At 41.0% G+C, this 20,968-nt stretch overlaps 1 protein-coding gene and 1 pseudogene across 2 annotated transcripts in view; one reads left to right on the top strand and one right to left on the bottom strand.

The window, feature by feature from the left end:
- Positions 1-331: 331 nt before the first annotated feature.
- LOC122558740 lies at positions 332-1,316 on the bottom strand (annotated as a pseudogene).
- Positions 1,317-9,761: 8,445 nt separating this feature from the next.
- The window catches only part of LOC122558458, a 36,155-nt gene continuing 24,948 nt past the window's right edge, over positions 9,762-20,968 (top strand). For both annotated transcript variants that reach the window (XM_043707066.1, XM_043707065.1), the window contains exon 1: positions 9,762-9,986. In XM_043707066.1, coding sequence (XP_043563001.1) covers positions 9,888-9,986 — 99 coding nt within the window. In that variant the 5' untranslated portion in view covers positions 9,762-9,887. The remainder of the gene's footprint in view (positions 9,987-20,968) is intronic.

The raw sequence follows: 20,968 nt of genomic DNA, 5'->3' as shown, positions 1-20,968 counted from the left end.
TTTGCCATCCCTGCTTCAATGAGATGAAAGGCTTCAGCTGACTTATTCGTCAAAAATTTCTTGGGTTCTGGAGTTTCTAATTCCAGGCCTTCTTCCTCAAATGCTATCATCTGCTGCTCCAGCTCCATAAGGTCCTCACTGGTCAGTTCTTCAGCTTGGGATTCAAGCAAGTCTAAGTCATCATCTCCATTGATGTTTAACTGCAGTTGCTTGTTACCAATATCAACCATAGCTTGCCTGGCTTCAGCAATGTCCTCACCTCAAAACTCTGCAAAACCATATGCGAATTGGGGGCACAGTTTTTTCCAGACTCCTTTCATGTTGGTATTCTTCACTTCCTCCCATGAACCTGCAATGTTTTGATGCCATCATTGATGTTATATTTCCTCCAGAACTCCTTTAAGGTCATTGCATCATCTTGGGTAGCCCTGACTGCTTGTGAGAAGGTCTGACGTAAATAGTAAGCCTTAAAGGAGGCTATAATTCCCTGATCCATTGGCTGAAGTAGTGATGTGGTGTTGGGCAGTAAAAAGATGGCCTTTACATTGGGGGTGAAGGTCATCTGAAGTGTTTGGATATCCAGAGGCATTGTCGAGCACAAGGAGAATTTTGAAAGGAATCTGCTTGGCCAAGTAATAACATTCAGCAGCAGGAACAAAAAAAGTTCAGGAACCAATCTTCAAAGAGAACTTTTGTTATCCAAGCATTTGTGTTTGCCTTCCAAATAACAGGAAGAGATGCCTTGATGATTGGCTTAAGTGCCCTCAGATTTAGGGAGCGATACACAAGTATAGGCTTAAGCTTGCAATCCCTGGATGTGTCATCACCAAGCAATAATGTTAGCCTATCCTTGGATGCCTTATGCCTGGGAGCAGTTTTTTCCTCTTTTGAAATGTATGTCCTTTCAGGCATACTTTTCCAAAATAAGCCAGTCTCGTCTACATTAAATATTTGCTCAGGCACATAACCTCCCTCCTCAATAACTTTATTAAACATTTCAGGAAACTCTTTCGCAGCACTTACATTGGCACTCGCTGCTTCACCTTGCACTTTAATATTGTGTAAATTTACCCTTCCTTTGAAACGGTTGAACCAACCCCTACTCACAAGTTCTTCCTCACAAGCACCTTCACTTGCTGTATGTACAGCTTTTAAATCACTGAAAAGGCTTCGGGCCTTTCCTTGCACTAAGCCAAGGCTAATAGGAATATTATGCTGATTTTGATCCTCTCTAACCAAATTACCATTACCCTTTCCATTTCAATAATTAAACCACTGCGTTGCTCAGTGATAATTGTCGCTTTTACATGCTCCATTACTCTCCCCTTGCCCTTTATAATTGTCCCAATCATTGACCAACTGTAGCATAATGCTTTTCCAATGTTTGTTGGCGTCTCACCTCTCTCTGATTGCTTTATTATTTCCATTTTCCTTTCGATCATGATCATTTTCCTTTTCTTTGATGCATCACTGCTTACATCATATTTACATTTGAAGCCGTGATTACAAGGGAAAACACACGACTTAAAATGGCGACGACAGCGTGCCGACGATGGCGGGCTGATGACCCGCTGAAAATGTGCAGCGTTTTGAGTGTCGCGCACAGTATGTACAGATACTGTAGTCTGCCCGTTTGTTAGTACAAACTATAGGTGTGTAACTTGGATAATAGATTTCATTGAGTTTGGTTCGTAAGTACGGGCATTTATAACACAGGGACTTCCTGTACCAGCTTCTTCAATTGGTCAATAGATTTGAGGTTCTCTCATTCTGCCTGGATGAGGGTGGGAGCTGTAAGGTGCATATGCAAACTGACCAGGATATTGTGTTATGGGGAGCCAGTTAAATGGGGAGAGCAACAAGGAATTGTAGTAGTCATAATAGGTGATCGTATAAGTGAGAGAATTGACACCATTCTCTGCAGTAAGGAGTAGGAGTCTAGATTACTGTGTTTTGCTTGCTTACTGCCATTGTCTGGAAAGGAACTTGCAGTGAGGGGGGAGGATCCATTTCTTATGGTAGGTTCTAATTTCCTAGGGAGAACAATAAATAAGTTCTGCATAGACAGTATGAGGAATTAGACACTAAATTTAAAACACTATACCTCAGATAGTCTCTGAATTACCTGAGCCATGTGCAAAAGCTGTTGAGGAAAATAAAAGCTCATGTGTCAGCGTAACATAGTATGGATAACAGATTAGCTAACAGAAAACAGAGAGTATACATAAATGGATCCTTTCTGGCAGCATGTGACAAGTGGAATCATGCAGGGGTCTGTGTTGGAGCCTCAATTTATTACAATTACTCAAAGATGAGGGCAATGAAGACTGTTAACTAAATTCATGAACAGCACTAAGATAGGAGGGAACGTGTTGAACACTGATCTAGAGTCAGATACATTAGGGACATTTAAGCGACTCTTGATTAGGCACACAGATGAGAGTAAAATGAAGGGTATGTAGGATAGCTTGATCTTAGAGTAGAATAAAAGGTCGGCACAACATCAAGGGCCGAAGGCCCTGTACTGTGTTGTATTACTCTATGTTCTATGTTCTCTGTAAGTACACCATGTAATCAAGAAGACTAATGGAATGATGAGAAGATTAGTACATAAAAGTATGGATGTTAAGCTTCAGTGAGACAGGGCATTATTGTGACCACATATGTGTGCAGTTTTAGTTCCTTTACTTAAAAGAAGGTCATAAGAGTATTGGAGGTTGTTCAGAGTGTTAGCAGATCTGGAATGAACAGGTTGTCTTATGAAGACAGGTTGGACAGGTTGAGTTTTTTTTCCACCGGAGTTTAGAAGGGCTACTCGTGACTTGATTGCAGTATATAAGAGACTGAATGGTCTTGACAAGGTGAATGTCAAAAGGATGTTTCCTGTTATGGAGCAGTCCAGAACCAGGGGGCATTGTTTAAAAGTAGGGGTTGCCCATTCAGGACAGAGATCAGGATATATTTTTTCTGAGTATTGTGCAGCTTTGGAATGTTGTGTTTTAGAAGATGTTAGAAGCAAGTTCATTGAATATTTTTAAGACCGAGGTGGATAGATACTTCTTAGGTCAGGAAATCTAGGGTCGATGGGCATGTGGAATTTGAAAGGCAAACAGATCAATATGATCTTATCGAATGGTGACCAGGCTCACAGATCCAAATAGTGTACTTCAGTTCCTATTTCATAAATTCATAGCCTTGGCCTGAATGTTAACTAGCTCTTGTGGGCACGGACAACTTAGGTGCCTGAGGAGTTGTAAATGCTGCTGAACATTGTGTGCTGATCAGTGAACATTCTCCCTCCAATCTAATGGTGGGTGGATGTAAGGCACTATCCCGAGAAACCTGCAGCAACATCGTGGGGCTGAGATTATTATCCTAATCATAAGCACTTTGTTTAGTACCCTCATGACTTTGACCAGCAGAGCTTTTTCCCTCACTTTCCATTGATCAGTTTTGCTTGGGTTCTTTGATGCTATAGAGTCATAGAGTCAAAGAAGCATAGAGATGTTGTAAATATATGGCTTACTTGTAAATAGGTGGCTGGCTGCGAGTGTAAATGTACTCGGCATTCGGAAAACTTTGGTGTTGGGTAACGCGCGCAGAAGGAGGTCACGTGATGCTCTGTTTCGAGCGCCGGAGGAGTGCGAGGAGGTCACGTGGTGCTCTGTTTCGCGCGCGAGGAAGTCACGTGAGGCTCTGTTTCGCGGGCAGAAGGAGGTCACGTGGTGCTCTGTTTCGCGGGCAAAAGAAGATCATGTGGGGTCGGACATCCGGGAATGCGAGGACATGGAGAATGGAGTCGGATCAACAGCCAATCAGAAGACAATCCCACCTCAGTGATTGCATGACGTTTTTTATTGTATAAAAGACTGGGGCAGGGACAGGAAGAGGTCTTACTTTTGGGAACTGACACACATTGTAGTTTGTCAAGGACAGAAAGGTCTCGATCCAGAGCTCTGTATACTTTGTTCATTTACTGCTAATATAAACTAACAGTATGAGATCGAATATCTTCTCCTATTGCTTCATTTAAAGTACACGCAGGACTGGGCTCACAAATAGAAGAAAGTAAGTTGGTAGATTGAGCCAAAGTCCTACAATGTACAGCACGGAAACAGACCCTTCAGTCCAACTCGTCCATGCAGACCAGATATCCCAACCCAATCTAGTCCCACCTACCAGCACCTGGCCCATATCCCTACAAACCCTTCCTATTCATATACCCATCCAGATGCTTTTTAAATGTTGCAATTGTACTAGCCTCCACCACTTCCTCTGGCAGCTCATTCCATACATGTACCACCCTCTGCGTGAAAAAGTTGCCTCCTAGGTCTCTTTTATATCTTTCCTCTCTCAACCTAAACCTATGCCATCTAGTTCTGGACTCGCCCACCCCAGGGAAAAGATTTTGTCTATTTATTGTATCCATGCCCCTCATGATTTTATAAACCTCTAAAATGTCACCCCTCAGCCTCCGACGCTCCAGGGAAAACAGTCCTCGCCTATTCATCTTCTCCCTATAGCTCAAATCCTCCAACCCTGGCAACATCCTTGTAAATCTTTTCTGAACCCTTTCAAGTTTCATAACATCTTTCCGATAGGAAGCAGACCAGAATTGCACGCAATATTCCAACAGTGGCCTAACCAATGTCCTGTACAGCCACAACATGACTTCCTAACACCTGTACTCAATACTCTGACTAATAAAGGAAAGCATACCAAAGGCCTTCTTCACTATCCTATCTACCTGTGACTCCACTTTCAAGGAGCTATGAACCTGCACTCCAAGGTCTTTTTGTTCAGCAATACTCCCTAGGATCTTACCATTAAGTGTATAAGTCCTGCTAAGATTTGCTTTCCCAAAATGCAGCACCTGACATTTATCTAAATTAAACTCCACCTGCCACTTCTCAGCACATTGGCCCATCTGATCAAGATCCTGTTATAATCTGAGGTAACCTTCTTCGCTGTCCACTACACCTCCAATTTTGGTGTCATCAGCAAACTTACTATCTGTACCTCTTATGCTCACATCCAAGTCATTTATATAAATGATGAAAAGTAGTGGACTTAGCACTGATCCTTGTGGCACTCAGTCAACTGCTACCTTGGTGCCAAGAGCGGTCATTCTCACCTCACCTTTTGAATTCAGCTCTTTAGTCATGTTGTTGCTATAGCTTGGCATATGATGTTAACTGTTTCTCATAAACTTTGGTATGGACATTCCTAGGACCCTTCCCTTAGTCAAGGCTGGGATTAGATAATTTGCATACCAGACAGAACTACTCAGTCCTTCTTGGCGAGTCTCTTTAGATTGAGGATAACTTATTTCCACTCTAGTTCACTGGGTTCTGAAATTGAACTTACCAGCAATGTGTGATCTGCAAATAATGCCTAATAGTTTTGGGACAGGTGATGCTTGGAAAGTTATGTAGCTGAGTTGTTTGGGAGTTTTTCTGCTCTCTCTTACACCTCTTTACCTGCCCTCCCCCCATCCATCTTATCTCTGTGTGTTCCCAACAATGTCTCTTTATATGTATTTTAGTTATTCACAAGCTAAGTACTTCAATCAATGAGTCAGTGGGAATGTTTGGCTTCTTCAGGGATGCTTTGAGGATATCCCCAATTCATTATCTTGATGGGTGTCTCCCGCCACGACCAAGCTCCAAGCAGAACAGTTGATTTGAGAGTCTGGTATCAAACATATGAGCCACATGTTCAAACAAGCAGAGCTGATTTTAAGCAATCAGCACCTTGAAAGGGGTCATGTTAGCTTGGGAAAAGACAATGCTGATGCACCAACTTTCTTGTCAACAGATCTGGAGGATCTTATGAAAGAAGTGCTGTTGATACATCTCCACTGTTTTTTAAGTAATAGCTGTAGATTGTCCAAATATGAGGATTAATGTTGCCCATTTAACCATGACCTGAGACTTGGGTTTGAGATCCTGTTGAGATCCTGATCCTCAAATATTCTTTACCTCAGTTGGCCAAATGCTGAACAGGCAGATTGGATGCAAAATAAATTTATTAAAATAAATATTTAACTGTTAATTTAATTTAATAAATACTGAATTGATAGATATTTATATAAATAAATTAAAATAAAATTTGTTGTCCCATTCACTTTCATCAGGAGGAGGCTCTGTGATACAGAAAATAGTTCACATTTTCCAGAACTTGTCGTCTATCTTAATTGATGTGGGAAGTGTTGTACTAGTGGAATTGGTTTGAAAGAACCTGAGATTCCAGGTGTTTAGTGAAAGCCCCATTTACTCATATGATTCAGAGAGTGAGTAAACAATGATCGTGACTTCAGTTTCTGAGTGAGCACACACATCATCTGGACCTGGTATTCCTGGGCAGAATCCCATCCAAGTATTAACCAGGCTAAAGTCTGCTTAACTTCCTAGATCAGACAAGGTTGGGCATTTTCAAACTAGTATGGCCATAGACCAGCATCATTTGGATACTGGGGGTCAATGACTGGCCTAATTTTACATGATTTTGGTTTTTGATTGAAGACAGCACAGGTTGACAGAATTTCCGATTGTTCTGTAGATTCTCACCAAATCTATTGATAATTTGTCAGATATAAAGTATAGTATTACAATGAAAATACTGAAGAAAAGGATTGGTGTGATGACAGCCTTGTTTGACCTTTTGTTCAAGCCTGGGACTGGATCAAATGTATAGCTGGTGCAACCTTAACCAGTCCAGATCTCTAAATCATAACAGAGGCCCCCCAGGCACACATGAGTCATAGAGATATACAGTAAGGAATACTGTACTCATCCAGATGCCTTTTAAATGTTGTAATTGTACCAGCCTCCACCACTTCCTCTGGCAGCTCATTGCATACACGCACCACTCTGTGTGTGAAAAAGTTGCCCCTTAGGTCTCCTTTAAATCTTTCTCCTCTCACTTTAAACCTATGCCCTCTAGTTTTGGACTCCCCCATTCCTGGGAAAGACCTTGTCTATTTACCTTATCCATGTTCCTCATGATTTTATAAACCTTTATAAGGTCACCCCTCAGTTTCTGACACGCAGGGAAAATAGCCTCAGCCTGTTCAGCCTCTCCCTATAGCTCATAACCTCCAACCCTGGCAACATCCTTGTAAATCTTTTCTGAACTCTTTCAAGTTTCACAACATCTTTTCTACAGCAGGGAGACCAAATTGCATGCAGTATTCCAATTGCGGTCTAACCAATGTCCTGTACTGTCGTAACATGACCTCCCAACTCCTATACTCAATGCACTGACCAATAAAGATAAGCATACCAAATGCCTTCTTCACTATCCTATCTACCTGCAACTCCACTTTCAAGGAACAATGAATCTCCACTCCAAGGTCGCTTTGTTCAGCAACACTCCCCAGGACTTTACCACCAAGTAAGTCCTGCCCAGATTTGCCTTTCCAAAATATGACATCTCACATTTATCTAAAATAAACTGCATTTGCCACTTGTCAGCCATTGGCTCATCTGATCAAGATTCCCATTGTACTCTGAGGTAACCTTTTTCACTGTCCACTACACCTCCAATTTTGGTGTCAACTGCAAACTTACTAACCATACCAAATAATAATATATTTTGTCTTTGGCTGGCATTGAAACAACTCTGACTGGAGCAAATAAATGATTTCTGAAAACCCCTCCCATTCCCAGGATTGATTATTTTATTATAGTAAAGATTTGTTTTAAAGACAAAATATAACGGGTGAGTCTTGTCTGGCTTTGGGATTTTCCAAAGCTTTTACAACCATTCCTTTAAATGTGCTATCCCTGATCTCATTGCAGGTGTACATTTATTTGTGGAAAAATCTCAAAATTAATGAACATCCAGGAATCTGTTTTTAGCGGTGTTGGTTAGGGAAAGAGTTTTGGTCAGGGCTGAGGAGACTGGGAAAATACTGTGCCTTTGCAATATAATACCCTGAGATATGTTCTGTGCACTCACCAATGTTGAGCAACAAACCTGGAAGCATAGATTAGAAAATGTTGCTTGTCATCAGTTATGTTGGCAAAAGTAAAACTAAGACAGGTTTAGAAGTGAAGCTTGCATTAATTTCAACCCTCAATCCTTACTCTGCATTGCTTCTATTCAATTTACAACAGTTGTTACCAACAGTGAATTGATGAAATGGTCTCCCAAGTATAGTTATCTTTTCTGGTCAGAGTGTGAAGCATGCTACTTAGCCTTTGACTATTCTTGTACAAGTACGTTTAAAGCTACAACCTTAATGAAGACTGGAATAAAAACAGGAAATGCTAGAAAGTGTTATCTGTAAAGAGAAAAGACAGATTATTATTTAATGAAGACTTTATCACACTTTTGACAAATAACTGTTGTGAAGACCTTACAAGCAAGAAGAATAAAATCCACCCATTTCTCTTACCCCAAATTTAAAATAAATATCTTTTGGATTTAAAAATTGGTCACACTACTCTGGCAAATCTCTGAAACTAATTATATATTCCATATCAATTGCTTATCTTCTACTGGACTGAAGGACTTCACCTTTGATCATGGTGAAGATATGGAGTTTTAGTTCAACTCAGAGCAGAATAATATTAACTCAGGAGAGGAAGAGGAGCGAAATAGAGTTTGGGCAAAAGCAAACTGGATGGCTTTTGCCTTACTGAGTTCCAGGAAGTCATTATCCCACAGTACTGTATTGCCTAAATTGAAACAGCCTCTGACCTGTGGTGTGCCACAAGAATCGGTGCTGGGTCCGCTGTTGTTTGTTATTTATATAAACAATTTGGATGGTAATATTGAAGGTATAGCTAATAAGTTTGCGGATGACACCAAAATTTATTGAACAGTGGACAGTGAAGCAGGTTATTTAAGAGTACAACGCAATCTTGATCAATTGGACCAGTAGGCCAAAGAATGGCAAATGGAGTTTAATTCAGATAAATGCAAGGTAATGCATTTTGGTAAGACAAACCAGGGCAGGACTTACAATGTTAATGGTAGGGTCTAGGGGAGTGCTGTTGAATGGAGGGACCAAGGAGTGTAGGGGCATAGTTCCTTGAAAGTGGCATCACAGGTAGACAAAGTGGTGAAGGCATTTGGCACGCTTGCCTTCATCAGTCAGAGCATTGAGTACAGGAATTGAGCATCATTTTATGGCTGTACAATACATTGCTAAGGCCACTTTTGGAGTACTGTGCACAATTCTGGTCACCCTGCTATATGAAGGATATTATTAAACTGGAAAGGGTGCAAAAAGATCTACAAGAATATTACCCAGACTGGCAGGTTTAAGTTAAAAGGGAAGGCTGGATGAGCTGGGACATTTTTCCCTGGAGTGTGAGAACCAATAGGAGTGACCTTATAGAGGTTTATGAAATCATGAGGAGCATTCATAAGGTAAATAACCAAGGTCGTTTCTCTAGGGTAGGTAAGTCTAATACCAGAGGGTTTAGGTTTAAGGTGAGTGGGCATGAGGAGCGACTTTTTCACACGGAGGATAGTGCTTATTTAGAACAAGCTGCTGGAGGATGTAGTAGAGGTTGGTATAATTACAACATTTAAAAGACATCCAGACAGGTACGTGGATAGTCAAGGTTTAGAGGGATATGAGCCAATTGCAGGCAAATGGGACTAGTTCAATTTAGGAAACCTGTCCTGCATGGGCACTTTGCCCTGAAGGGTCTGTTTCCATGTTGTGTGACACTGTGACTCTGTTACTAAGTCTTTAGAAACATGACTTCCGACCAACCCCGAGTCTGCGCACATGCGACTTGACGAGGCTCTCTGCGCATGTGTGGAGGTAGTTTGGGGCCTGGTGGTGCTAAAGGACGCCCGGGGACCTGGGTCTGAAACGGGCGATATGTAAGCTGTCAGTCTCCCCGTCTCTCATCGGGCACTTCGATATGAGATCGCACATCGGACAACCGTGGATTACGGAGCTGGTGCTGAGTTATGGAACAGGAAAGAGCGAACAGCGGTCAGCGGCGGCTCAGGTTACTGAGGTAAAACAACCGTTTTGTGTAATTTGATGTAAATAATTGCAGGTATTTGTAGCATGATGGTGAACCCGCACTCCGATAATCTCACCAACTAGTAATATTGCTTTAAATGTCCTGAAGTTCCGAACATATAAAGGGAACTTTCCAGGGTATTTTAAAACGGATGCTGTATACAAAAGGAGAAAGTGAGGTCTGCAGATGCTGGAGATCAGAGCTGAAAATGTGTTGCTGGAAAAGCGCAGCAGGTCAGGCAGCATCTAAGGAGCAGGAGAATCGACGTTTCGGGCATAAGCCCTTCTTCAGGCATAAGCCCTACTGTATACAAAAGCCCAGAATATGATCAGCAAAACACTTTGGGCCTTGAGTTCTCCACTGACTGGTGAAGGGAAGCGAGTCATGCCGTGTCCTGATGTGCATTAACACTTTGGTTTAGTTTGCACCGTCCCTGCCTTTGTAGGAAAGTTGGGACTTCAACTCCGCAGCAGGTCTTTACTACAACAATAAATGGGATTTATATAGTTTTCCTAATTCTCTGGTTCCCAAACAATTTTTCAAAATAATCTGATTTTAACCCTTGACCAGACACTTACAAAAATAAAGCAATATAGCAGCATTAAGTATGTAATTTTAAAAGTTTATCAATTGACATGTAATAACAAATTAAATATGAAAATTAGAGTTTTTCAAACAACTTGTAAAATCTGAAATGCATACATGAGAGTGGTGCTATATGAAAAGGAAGAAAATGCAGCGTGAGAGTCTGAAAACATTATTATTTTATGTAGGTGCTCTTGAAGGTTTCAGTCAAGCCCTCCATATTCCCTGAAAGTGAATCTTTCCTTTTTCCCATCATTCCTCTTCCCAGCATCCATTCTGACAAATTCAACTGTCCCTTTCTCACAACATCCCCTTTCCATCCCTACCTTCCCCATTTAGAAAGCTTCTTTTTCTAAGCACTCAGCCATCTCACTCACTTTCTCCTATCCACAGATACAGAGGTACACTATACTCAACAGCTCCTCACCTTTCCTCCTTTTTAGTGTTTGAAGCAAAACTGTTATACTGATGTAAGGATCCTGTATATCATGTAGTTGTAAAATTTGCAGCTACCTTCCCAGCTCTGCCGTATAATCTTTTGGCGTTATATTTTTGGGCACCAAGTTGGTGCACAAACATCCTGCAACCTCAGGCCCTCAAGTAAAAGTTGTTTCTGATGTCAAAGGACACTTTTTGAGTTCATTGTCTGCTGTATGTTGTTTGGTACCCAATGGGTGAAAGGAGATTTTGCCAGTTTCCTCTTTACTGCCATTGCTTGCTGCCTTGGAGGAGGGGGACTTCGCAATCTTAAATGTAATCTCTGTGATCCCATTGGAGGCTATCATTCTTAATTTGGGAATCCCTGCCTTGATGAAATATGTATAGGGCACTTCACAGGAGCATCATAACGTCAAAATTGATACTAAGCTGAATGAAGTTTTAGCACAGAAGAGGAGCATCTAAATGACTAAAGAGAGTGAAAGAGGGTTGAGGGGTATCCCAGAGTTTAGGACCCTGGCTGCTGAATATGGCAAGATGGATCAAATAAGAATAGGGATGCTCTGGTGGCTAAACTGTGTTGAGTATGGATATCTTAGAGGAATATGGGACTGGATGTGATTGGGATTGGGCGGCACGGTGGCTCAGTGGTTAGCAGTGTTGCCTCACAGTGCCAGGCATTGGGTTCGATTCCAGCCTCAGGCAACTGTCTGTGCGGAGTTTGCACATTCTCCCTGTGTCTGTGTGGGTTTTCTCCCACAGCCCAAAGATGTGCAGGTTAGGTGAATTGGCCATGCTCAATTGCCCACAGTGTTCAGGGATGTGTAGCTTAGGTGCATTTTTCAAGGGAAATGTAATAGGATAGGGCAATGGGTCTGGGAAGTATATACTCTTTGCAGGGTCAGTGTGGACTTGTTGGGCCAAATTGCCTCTTTCCACACTGTAGGGATTCTATGAATAACTATGGATGGATTTGAAAACAAGGGTAGGAATTTTAAAATTGAGGTGTTGCCAGACTGGGAGTCACTGAAGGGCAGCGAACATAATGATATTTGGTGAATGGGATTTGGTGCAGATTATTGTTACCAGCAGTATTTTGAGTTCATGGTTATAGAAAGTGCAAGTTGGGAGTCTGGGAGAACTATATGAGGAATGTTATTAAATTGGAAAGGGTGCAAAAAGATCTACAAAGATATTACCCAAACTGGCAGGTTTAAGTTAAAAAGAAAGGCTGGATGAGCTGGCACATTTTTCCCTGGAGCAATGGAGCCAATAGGGGTGACCTTATAGAGGTTTATAAAATCATGAGGAGCATTCATAAGGTAAATAACCAAGGTCTATTCTCTAGGGTAGGTAAGTCCAAAACCAGAGGTCATAGGTTTAAGGTGATTGGGCAAAGATTTAAAAGAGACATGAGGAGCAACCTTTTCAGACAGAGGATGGTGCATGTTTAGAATAAGCTGCCAGTGGAAGTGGTAGAGGTTGGTACAATTACAACATTTAAAAACCATGTGGACAGATACATGGATAGTAAAGATTTAGAGGGATATGGGCCAATTGCTGGCAAATGGGACTAGTTCACTTTAGGAAACCTGTCTTGCATGGACAAGTTGGGCTGAAGGGTCCTTTTCCATGCTGTGTGACACTGTGACTCTATGGCTAAATCTTTCGAAATAGAACTTAATCCACAAATAGCGATGGCATATAAACGGTTTCAGCATCAGATGAGCTAAGAAAGGGGTGGAGATGGATGATATGAACACAAAAAGGACTAGGCTACTCAGCTACTTGAGCTTTTGCTGCATTTCATGGCTGATTTGATTATTCCATATTTCTGCCTATTCTCCGATAATCTTTTAACCGCTTGCTTATCAAGAATCAATGTGTGCCTTAAAATGTTTATGGTATGACCTGCTTATAGACTGTGCTTCCATCAGGTTTTTTGAGGAAAAAGAATTGAAAAGGCTCTCAATGCTCTGAATTTAAAAAAAAAGTCTTCCTATCACTGTCTTAACTGGGTGACATCTCATTTTGAAATAGTGATCACAAGTTCTACATTTTCCCACAAGAAACATTCTTTCCATTTTCACCCTGTGAAGACCTCTTGAAATCTTTCTTTCAATTAAGTCACTTTTTTTTATCTCCAGCAGGTCCAAGGCTAGACTTTCTTAAAATAATCCACCCATTCCAGGTATTAGACTTGTAAATGTTTTGAATTGGTTCCAACATATTTACATCCTTTGAATAAGGAGACCAATTCTTTACTCCAGATGGTCTCACCAATGCCCTCCATAACTGAAGCATAACCTCCTACTTTTGTATTCAATTTTCCTTGCAATAAATTATAATATTATATTAGATTTCCTAATTACTTTTCCTACGTATATAGTATTGTTTTGTGATGCATACACTTGGATGTTCAGATATCTTTGCATTTCCAAGTTCTAGGAGAAAGTGAGGACTGCAGATGCTGGGGATCAGAGCTTAAAAATGTGTTGCTGGAAAAGCGCAGCAGGTCAGGCAGCATTAAAAGAGAAGGAGAATCGACGTTTTAGGCATAAGCCCTTCTTCAGGAATGAGGAGGGTGTGCCAAGCAGGCTAAGAAAAAAAGGTAGGCAGGAGAGACTTGGGGGAGGGGCGTTGGGAATGCGATAGGTGGAAGGAGGTTAAGGTGAGGGTGATAGGCCGGAGAGGGGGTGGGGGGCGGAGAGGTCGGGAAGAAGATTGCAGGTCAAGAAGGCGGTGTTGAGTCTGAGGGTTGGGACTGAGAAAAGGTGGGGGGAGGGGAAATGAGGAAGCTGGAGAAATCTACATTCATCCAAGTTCTACAATTGCTCAGCATTTAGCTATGATGTGCTTTTTTTCTTTCTTGCCAAAATGAGCAATTTCACTTTTACTACAGTTTTTGCCACTTCTGCAAGATCTTTGCCATTTTTCCCTTTCTATCCCTTTGTGTCATCTTCACAACTTACTTTCTAGTCGAACTAGTAACATTGCTTGTCACAGTGGACATCTTGACATTCTACACCAGCATTGCCCATGATGACAGCATCGCTGCAACAGCCTCAGCACTCAATATCAACAATTGCCAATCTCCAGGCACCATCCTACAACTCATCCACTTCATCATTGACCACTTTGTCTTCACCTTTGACAACTAGTTCTTCATCCAGACACATGGAACAGTCATGGGGACGACATTTTCACCCCAATATGCCAACATTTTCATGCACAAGTTCAAACAAGACTTCTTTGCTGCACAGGGCCTCCAACCAACACTATACACCAGATATTTTCTTCCTCTGGACCCATGGTGAGGAGAAACTGAAGCACTACACAGTGATATCAACAACTTTCATTCCACTGTCAGACTTACCGTGGACTACTCTTTGAAATCAGTCTCATTCTTAGTCACACGCATCTCGATCAAGGATAGGCATCTCAGTACCTCACTCTACTGCAAACCCACGAATAACCCTGTGCTGCACTTCTCGAGCTTCCACCCTAAACATATTAAAACAACCATCCCTTATGGACAACCCCTACACATACACAGGAGCTGTTCAGATAAGGGGGCACATGACAGACACCTGAAGCTGCTGAAGGATGGCCTCATAGGAACAGGGTACGATGCTCAACTCATCGATCGCCAGTTCCAGTGGCACAGCGAGAAACCGTAATGACCTCTTCAGGAGACAGACATGGGATACGACCAATAGGATGCCCTTCTTCATCCAGTAATCCCAGGAATAGAGAAACTACTCCATATTCTTTGCAGTTTGCAACAAATTATCGATGAGGATGAGCACCTTGCCAAAATCTTCCCTACGCCTCCATTCTCACCTTTAAACAACTGCCAAACCTTAAACAGACCATTGTTTGCAGCAAACTGCCCAGTCTTCAGGACAACATCGACCACAATACAGTACAATCCTGTCATGGCAACCACTGCAAGACATGTCAGAGTGTTGATGTGGATACCATGTGGGGAAACCAGCCACCATGTGCATGGCAAGTATTCCTGTGACTCTGCCAATGTTGTCTATATCATATGCTGCAGGCAAGGATGCCCTGAGGCATGATACATTGGCGTGACCAAGCAGACTTCATGACAATGGATGAACGGACACTGCGCAATAATCGCCAGACAGGGGATGCTCCAGCGACCAGAGACATTTGGCCTCAGATTTTCAGATGATTGTCCTCCAAGGCAGACTTTGGAATAGAAACAACACAGAGTCGCTGAACAGAGACTGATAGCCAAGTTCGGTACCCATGAGGATGGTCTCAACCTGGATCTAGGGTTCATGTTCCCGTACAGGTGACTCCACTACACTCATTCACTCTCACGCACTCGCTCGCACTCACATGCACACTCTCACACACACACACACAGACACTACTCACTGTCTCTCACACTCACTGTCTCTGTCTCTCTGTTTCTCTTTGTCTCTGTCTCTCTCTGTTTCTCTCTTCCTTTGTCTGTCTGTCTCTCTCTATATAACTCTCTCTTTAACTATATTTATACCATCAGCAAATTTAGTAACCATATCTTTGGTCCCTTCATTCAAGTAATTTATAACTATTGTAAAAAAAGTTGAGCATTGAAGTTTGTGACATGTCACTTGTTACAACTTACAATTCCATTTATGCCTACTGTCTGTGTCTGTTAACCAGCTAACTTTTCATCCAAGCCAATATGTTACTCCTACACAATGGGCTTTTATTTTCTGCATTATCCTTTGAGATTCCTTATTTAATGCGTTCTTGAAATCGTTAAGTACAATACATTGCCAGTTTCACTTTATTTGCAGCACATTTCACTTCCTCAAAGGACTCCAATAAGTTTGTTAAGCTTGACATCCCTTTCACAGAACCATGCTGAATCTGCTTGATTACCTTAAACTTTTCAAAGTGGCTTTCTATAAATCTTTAATGATAGTTTCTAACATCTTCCTTATGACAATTTAGCTTACTGTTTTGTCTCCCTGCCTTCTTAAATAAAGGATTTACACTTGCTATTGTCCAGTGGCATAGAACCTTCCATGAATCTAGGGAATTTTGAAAAATTATAACCATCTCATCATCTATCTATCTTGTCATTTCTTTCAAGACCCTCAGATGAAGTCCGTTAAGACCCAGGTACACATTAGCCGGTAGAGTCATAGAGAGGTACAGCATGAAAACAGACGCTTTGGTCCAACTCATCCATGCTGACCAGATATCCCTAGCCAATCTAGTCCCACTTGCCAGCACTAGGCCCATCTCCCCCAAACCCTTCCTATTCATATACCCATCCTGATGCCTTTTAAATGCTGTAATTGTACAAGCCTCCACCACTTCCTCTGGCAGCTTATTCATATACGCAGTACCTTCTGTATGAAAAAGTTGCCCCTTGGGTTCCATTTAGATCTTTCCCCACTCACCCTGAACCTATGCCCTCTAGTTCTGTAATCTCCCATCCCGGGGAAAAGACCTTATCTATTTATCCTATCCACGCCCCTCATGATTTTATAAACCGCTATAAGGTCATCCCTCAGCCTCTGATGCTCCAGGGAAAACAGCCTCTCCCTGGCAATATCCATGTAAATCTTTTCTGAACGCTTTCAAGTTTCACAACATCTTTCCGATAGGAAGGAGACCAGAATTGCACACAATATTCCAAAAGTGGCCTAACCAATGTCCTGTGCCACAACATGACCTCCCAACTCCCTATAGTCAATGCTCTGACCAATAAAGTAAAGCAATTTGCTAAATACCACTTGCTTGGTGATTGTAATTTTCTTAAGTTTCTCCCTCACTTCCATTTCCTGATTTTTTTTTTTTTTACAACTATTTATGGGAAGTTACTTATATTCTCCACTGTGAAGATTGATGCAAATGTCTGTTAATTCATTTGCCATCTCCTCATATTCCATTATTAATTCCAGAGACTAATTTTCCAGAGGTCTAACGCTTACGTTAACTATTTCTTTTTTAACGAGATAAAAATTCTTTCTGTATTCTTATATTTCATCTTTTGTGCTCTAATTTTCCCTCCTTAGTATCTTTCCAGTAATACTTTGCTGCTTTTTATATTCTGCCTGACTGACCCATCACATATCTTTGTGTAATTATATGTTTTTTCTTTTAAGTTTGATGCTGCTGCTTCTTTTTTTGTTAACAACAGATGGGTATTCCTGTTGGACTTTTTCTTTCTCCTTTGGAATGTACTTCCAGTGTATTTTAAAATTTTCCCTTAAATATCTGCTAATGCATCTCTATTGACCTATCCTGTAAACAAATTTGCCAGTATTTTTAAGTTTAAAACATTAGGCTTACATTCATTTTTCTCTCTTTATCTCTGAATATAACATTCTATATGTGTATTGCTGCTTCCTATGGGCAGGGCTTCACTTTAAGGTCACTCAAACAATTCTATTTTGTTGTATAATATTAAGTCTAGTATAGATTGTGTCTGCTTGGCTTCTGAATGTACTATTCTGTGAATATTCCTTCAACTCCACCTCTAGGCTCTCTTTGCCCATCTGAATCTCCAGTCTGTATGTAAAATAGATAGGAGAAAGTGAGGACTGCAGATGCTGGAGATCAGAGCTGAAAATGTGTTGCTGGAAAAGCGCAGCAGGTCAGGCAGCATCCAAGGAGCAGGAGAATCGACGTTTCGGGCATGAGCCCTTCTTCAGGAATGGTAAAATTGATAACCCTGTGATTATCACTATACCTTTCTGACAAGCTTTCATTATTTCTTCCTATATACTCCATCCAACTGTTTGGTTACTGTCATAGAATATGTCCACTCCCAGAATTGACTTGTCTTTATTATTTCTCAACTCTACCCAAACCATTCCTTTACCCTGGTTTCTTGAACTTAAGTTATCTCTCTCTGTTACATCAATACCATCATTAATTAATAGATGTGCTCCTCCATATTTCCTAGCCCCCTGACCTTGCTAAATGACAAGTTCCCTTCAATGTTCAACTCCAAATTTATGCATTCCTCAACCATGGCAATTTGAATATATTTATTTGTACTTGTATTTTTGGTTCATTGGGTTTGTTTCAAATGCACTGTTTATTCAGATACAAATCATTTAGTTTTATTGTGTAACCTCTGATCTTTTTATTATTGTCACATGTACCAAGATAGAATGAACAGTATTGATTTGCATGCTATCCAGACAAATCATACCATATTTAAGTACATCAGGCTAATAGATTAGAATGCACAATATACTGTTACAGCTATAGAGAAGGTGCAGAGATAGATCAGCTCTAATATATGGAAGTTCGTTTCATAAGTCTGATAACAGCAAGGAAGAAGCTGTTCTTGAATCTCTTGGTACATGTTTTCAAACTTATGTATCTTTTATCTGATGGAAGAGGTTGGAAGAGAGTACAACCAGGGTGGGAGGGATCTTTGATTATGTTGGCTGCTTTCCTAAGGAAGTGGGACATATAGATGGAGTAAATGGAAGGAAGGCTGGTTTTCGTGATATACTGAGTTGCGTTCACAACTCTCTGTGATGTTCGTTTTGCTACATGGGAGAGAGGGGAAAGATATAAAAGAGACCTAAGGGGCAACTTTTTCATGCAAAGCGTGGTACGTGTATGGAATGAGCTGCCAGAGGAAGTGGTGGAGGCTAGTACAATTGCAATATTTAAAAGGCGTCTGGATGAGTATATGAATAGGAAGGGTTTGGAGGGATATGGGCCGGGTGCTGGCAGGTGGGACTAGATTGGGTTGGGATATCTAGTTGGCATGGACGAGTTGGACTGAAGGGTCTGTTTCCATGATGTACATCTCTATGCATTCATTTATCTAATTTATTTGCTTTATCAGTTTGCCTGTGGTTGAGGCAATAATTCAGACTTTATTAATCTTGAGCCTGATTCTTAATTTAGTGTCTGACTCATCATAATGACTAAGCAGAATCTCTTGTTATCTTGCCTGACAGGCTTTAAAATTTGTCTTTAAACATTCAGACTAAAATGTAATGCTGAATTCTAGAACACGTTTACTGCACAAGACAATAGACAGGCAGGAAGGCTCAGCAAAAGGGGGAACTCAAGGAATGCAGAAGATCGGGACATTTGGGCTCACCAAGTGATAACAGGATGCTGTAAGGCAATTAAGAACATTTGTCTTAGCATCGGTGAATCTGTGTGAACAGGACACCAAGCAATAACATTCACAGCCATTCCCTTGTGAAATTAATGACAGTGTTCGATTCTGACCCTGAAACGAAACTCGGTACTATCAAAAGCTTTGTAATTAACGGTCAGATGCTGTTAATTATAATGGATTCTTATTACCCCATGCAAGCAGGGCAGACACAGAGAGAAAAAAAACTTTGCTGTTACGAAACCCTGACTTGAGAGTTCAAAAGGACACGAGAGAGAGAGACCATTTTAGTGCTGAGGCTGTTGGAGCCAGTAGAAAATTAACTCTTAGTGCTTATGTGCTATGGATTGAATTTAATTGCATTTTGGGACTTTACGATGATATTGAGTAGCCATTACCGGTTATTAAATACAAACTCTGTAAAAGGTAATTTTGATGAAGGTCTTACTTTACTTGTTGTTCTTGCAGACCATCTACAGATCTTACAGACTGCTCCACTGTCAATTCTAACTAATCAGATCTTGTGTCTTATTTGAATTTGAACCACAACCCTGAAAAGAAAGCATGTTTAATTCAAAGACTAATGAGTCAGTTTAAATGTAACCTTATGGTAACATCTCAGCCTCGGGTACAGAATGATTCAGTACTTAGAAAGCAGGACTCTGCTCCTAGCTTAGAAATTATTCTAAGCCTAACATTGAAGAGATTCTGGCACAATGTGTCAGGAAGCCATTTTATGGTCAAAGGTTTGTCCTCCTTGCTAAGAAGCCATTTTGTAAAATAATTGTATCAGACATGTGAGCTGAGCAAGGTTACTTTCTGAACTCTGTAATTAGCTCAGACTGGTACCTCTTTATGATAGGAGTTTATCTCGCTAGCAGGCACCTAACTCTGCTGGGTATGTTTTTCCCACCTGATGAATGGCTTAGGGCCTGTAAGAGTGATTAGTCAAGTGTACACAGACCTGTCAATACTTGACCTTCAAGAAATCAGTATTTTGGTGTCTGCAAACCTAATAACTGAGCCTTTCTTCCTTACAAATTATTGTCTTTCACTGTTACCTGTCTAATTAAGAACATGCAATTTTTAAAAAAACTTTTGTATAAAGGAAGCCACTTTGTAAAGGAAACATCAGAGAAGCCTGCTGGGGCACTTGAAGATCTGGTACCCTATTCTCCTAGGTTATTAAAACCTATATAGTTTAGCTTATAGGTATCAGTATTATGTTGTAAAAGTGATGGCTATTGGTAAATAAAGGGGATGACTAAAATTAAACTAATCTGTCTGTAAGAGGGTTTTTTATTCCAAACATCCAAGGAGTACAATCTCCGGGACGAACCAAGAGAGAGGCTCACAGGTCTGAGTCCATAAGGGATTCCCTGGGCTGTCTCAAATCTGTGCTTTAACAGTACCACAATGATTGGACTTTGTACTTTTCACTGCAAGCTACTCTCCAGCCCTGAGCAGATGTCCTGAATCCTGCAGCCAGGCAGGTAGCAAATCCTTCTAAATCTCATTCTTTGCTTCAGCGAACAGCATAAACCCTCTTCACCAAATTTTCCCCTTCTGCCAGTACAGTTTTTTTTTGTTGCCACCATTTGGATGGAGTCCTGTGCTTAGTATTATGATATTCTTGAGATGGAAATAGGCAGTCATGGTGATTGAACAGCTATGTGCTTGGAATGCAAGCATGTTCTTTTCTTTATCTCAGTTCTCTTTTGAGACTTAGGTGCAACATGTCTATGTTTTGAGATACTATGAAAGAAATAGTAAGGAAAGAAATTGCATTTACACGGCATTTTTCACAACTTCAAAGTCTTAGCCACTG

Source organism: Chiloscyllium plagiosum, chromosome 17, assembly GCF_004010195.1.
Source record: "Chiloscyllium plagiosum isolate BGI_BamShark_2017 chromosome 17, ASM401019v2, whole genome shotgun sequence".
NCBI lineage: Eukaryota > Metazoa > Chordata > Chondrichthyes > Orectolobiformes > Hemiscylliidae > Chiloscyllium > Chiloscyllium plagiosum.
Note: the sequence above shows the minus strand (reverse complement) of the source record. Positions and strands in the feature narration are given on the sequence as shown.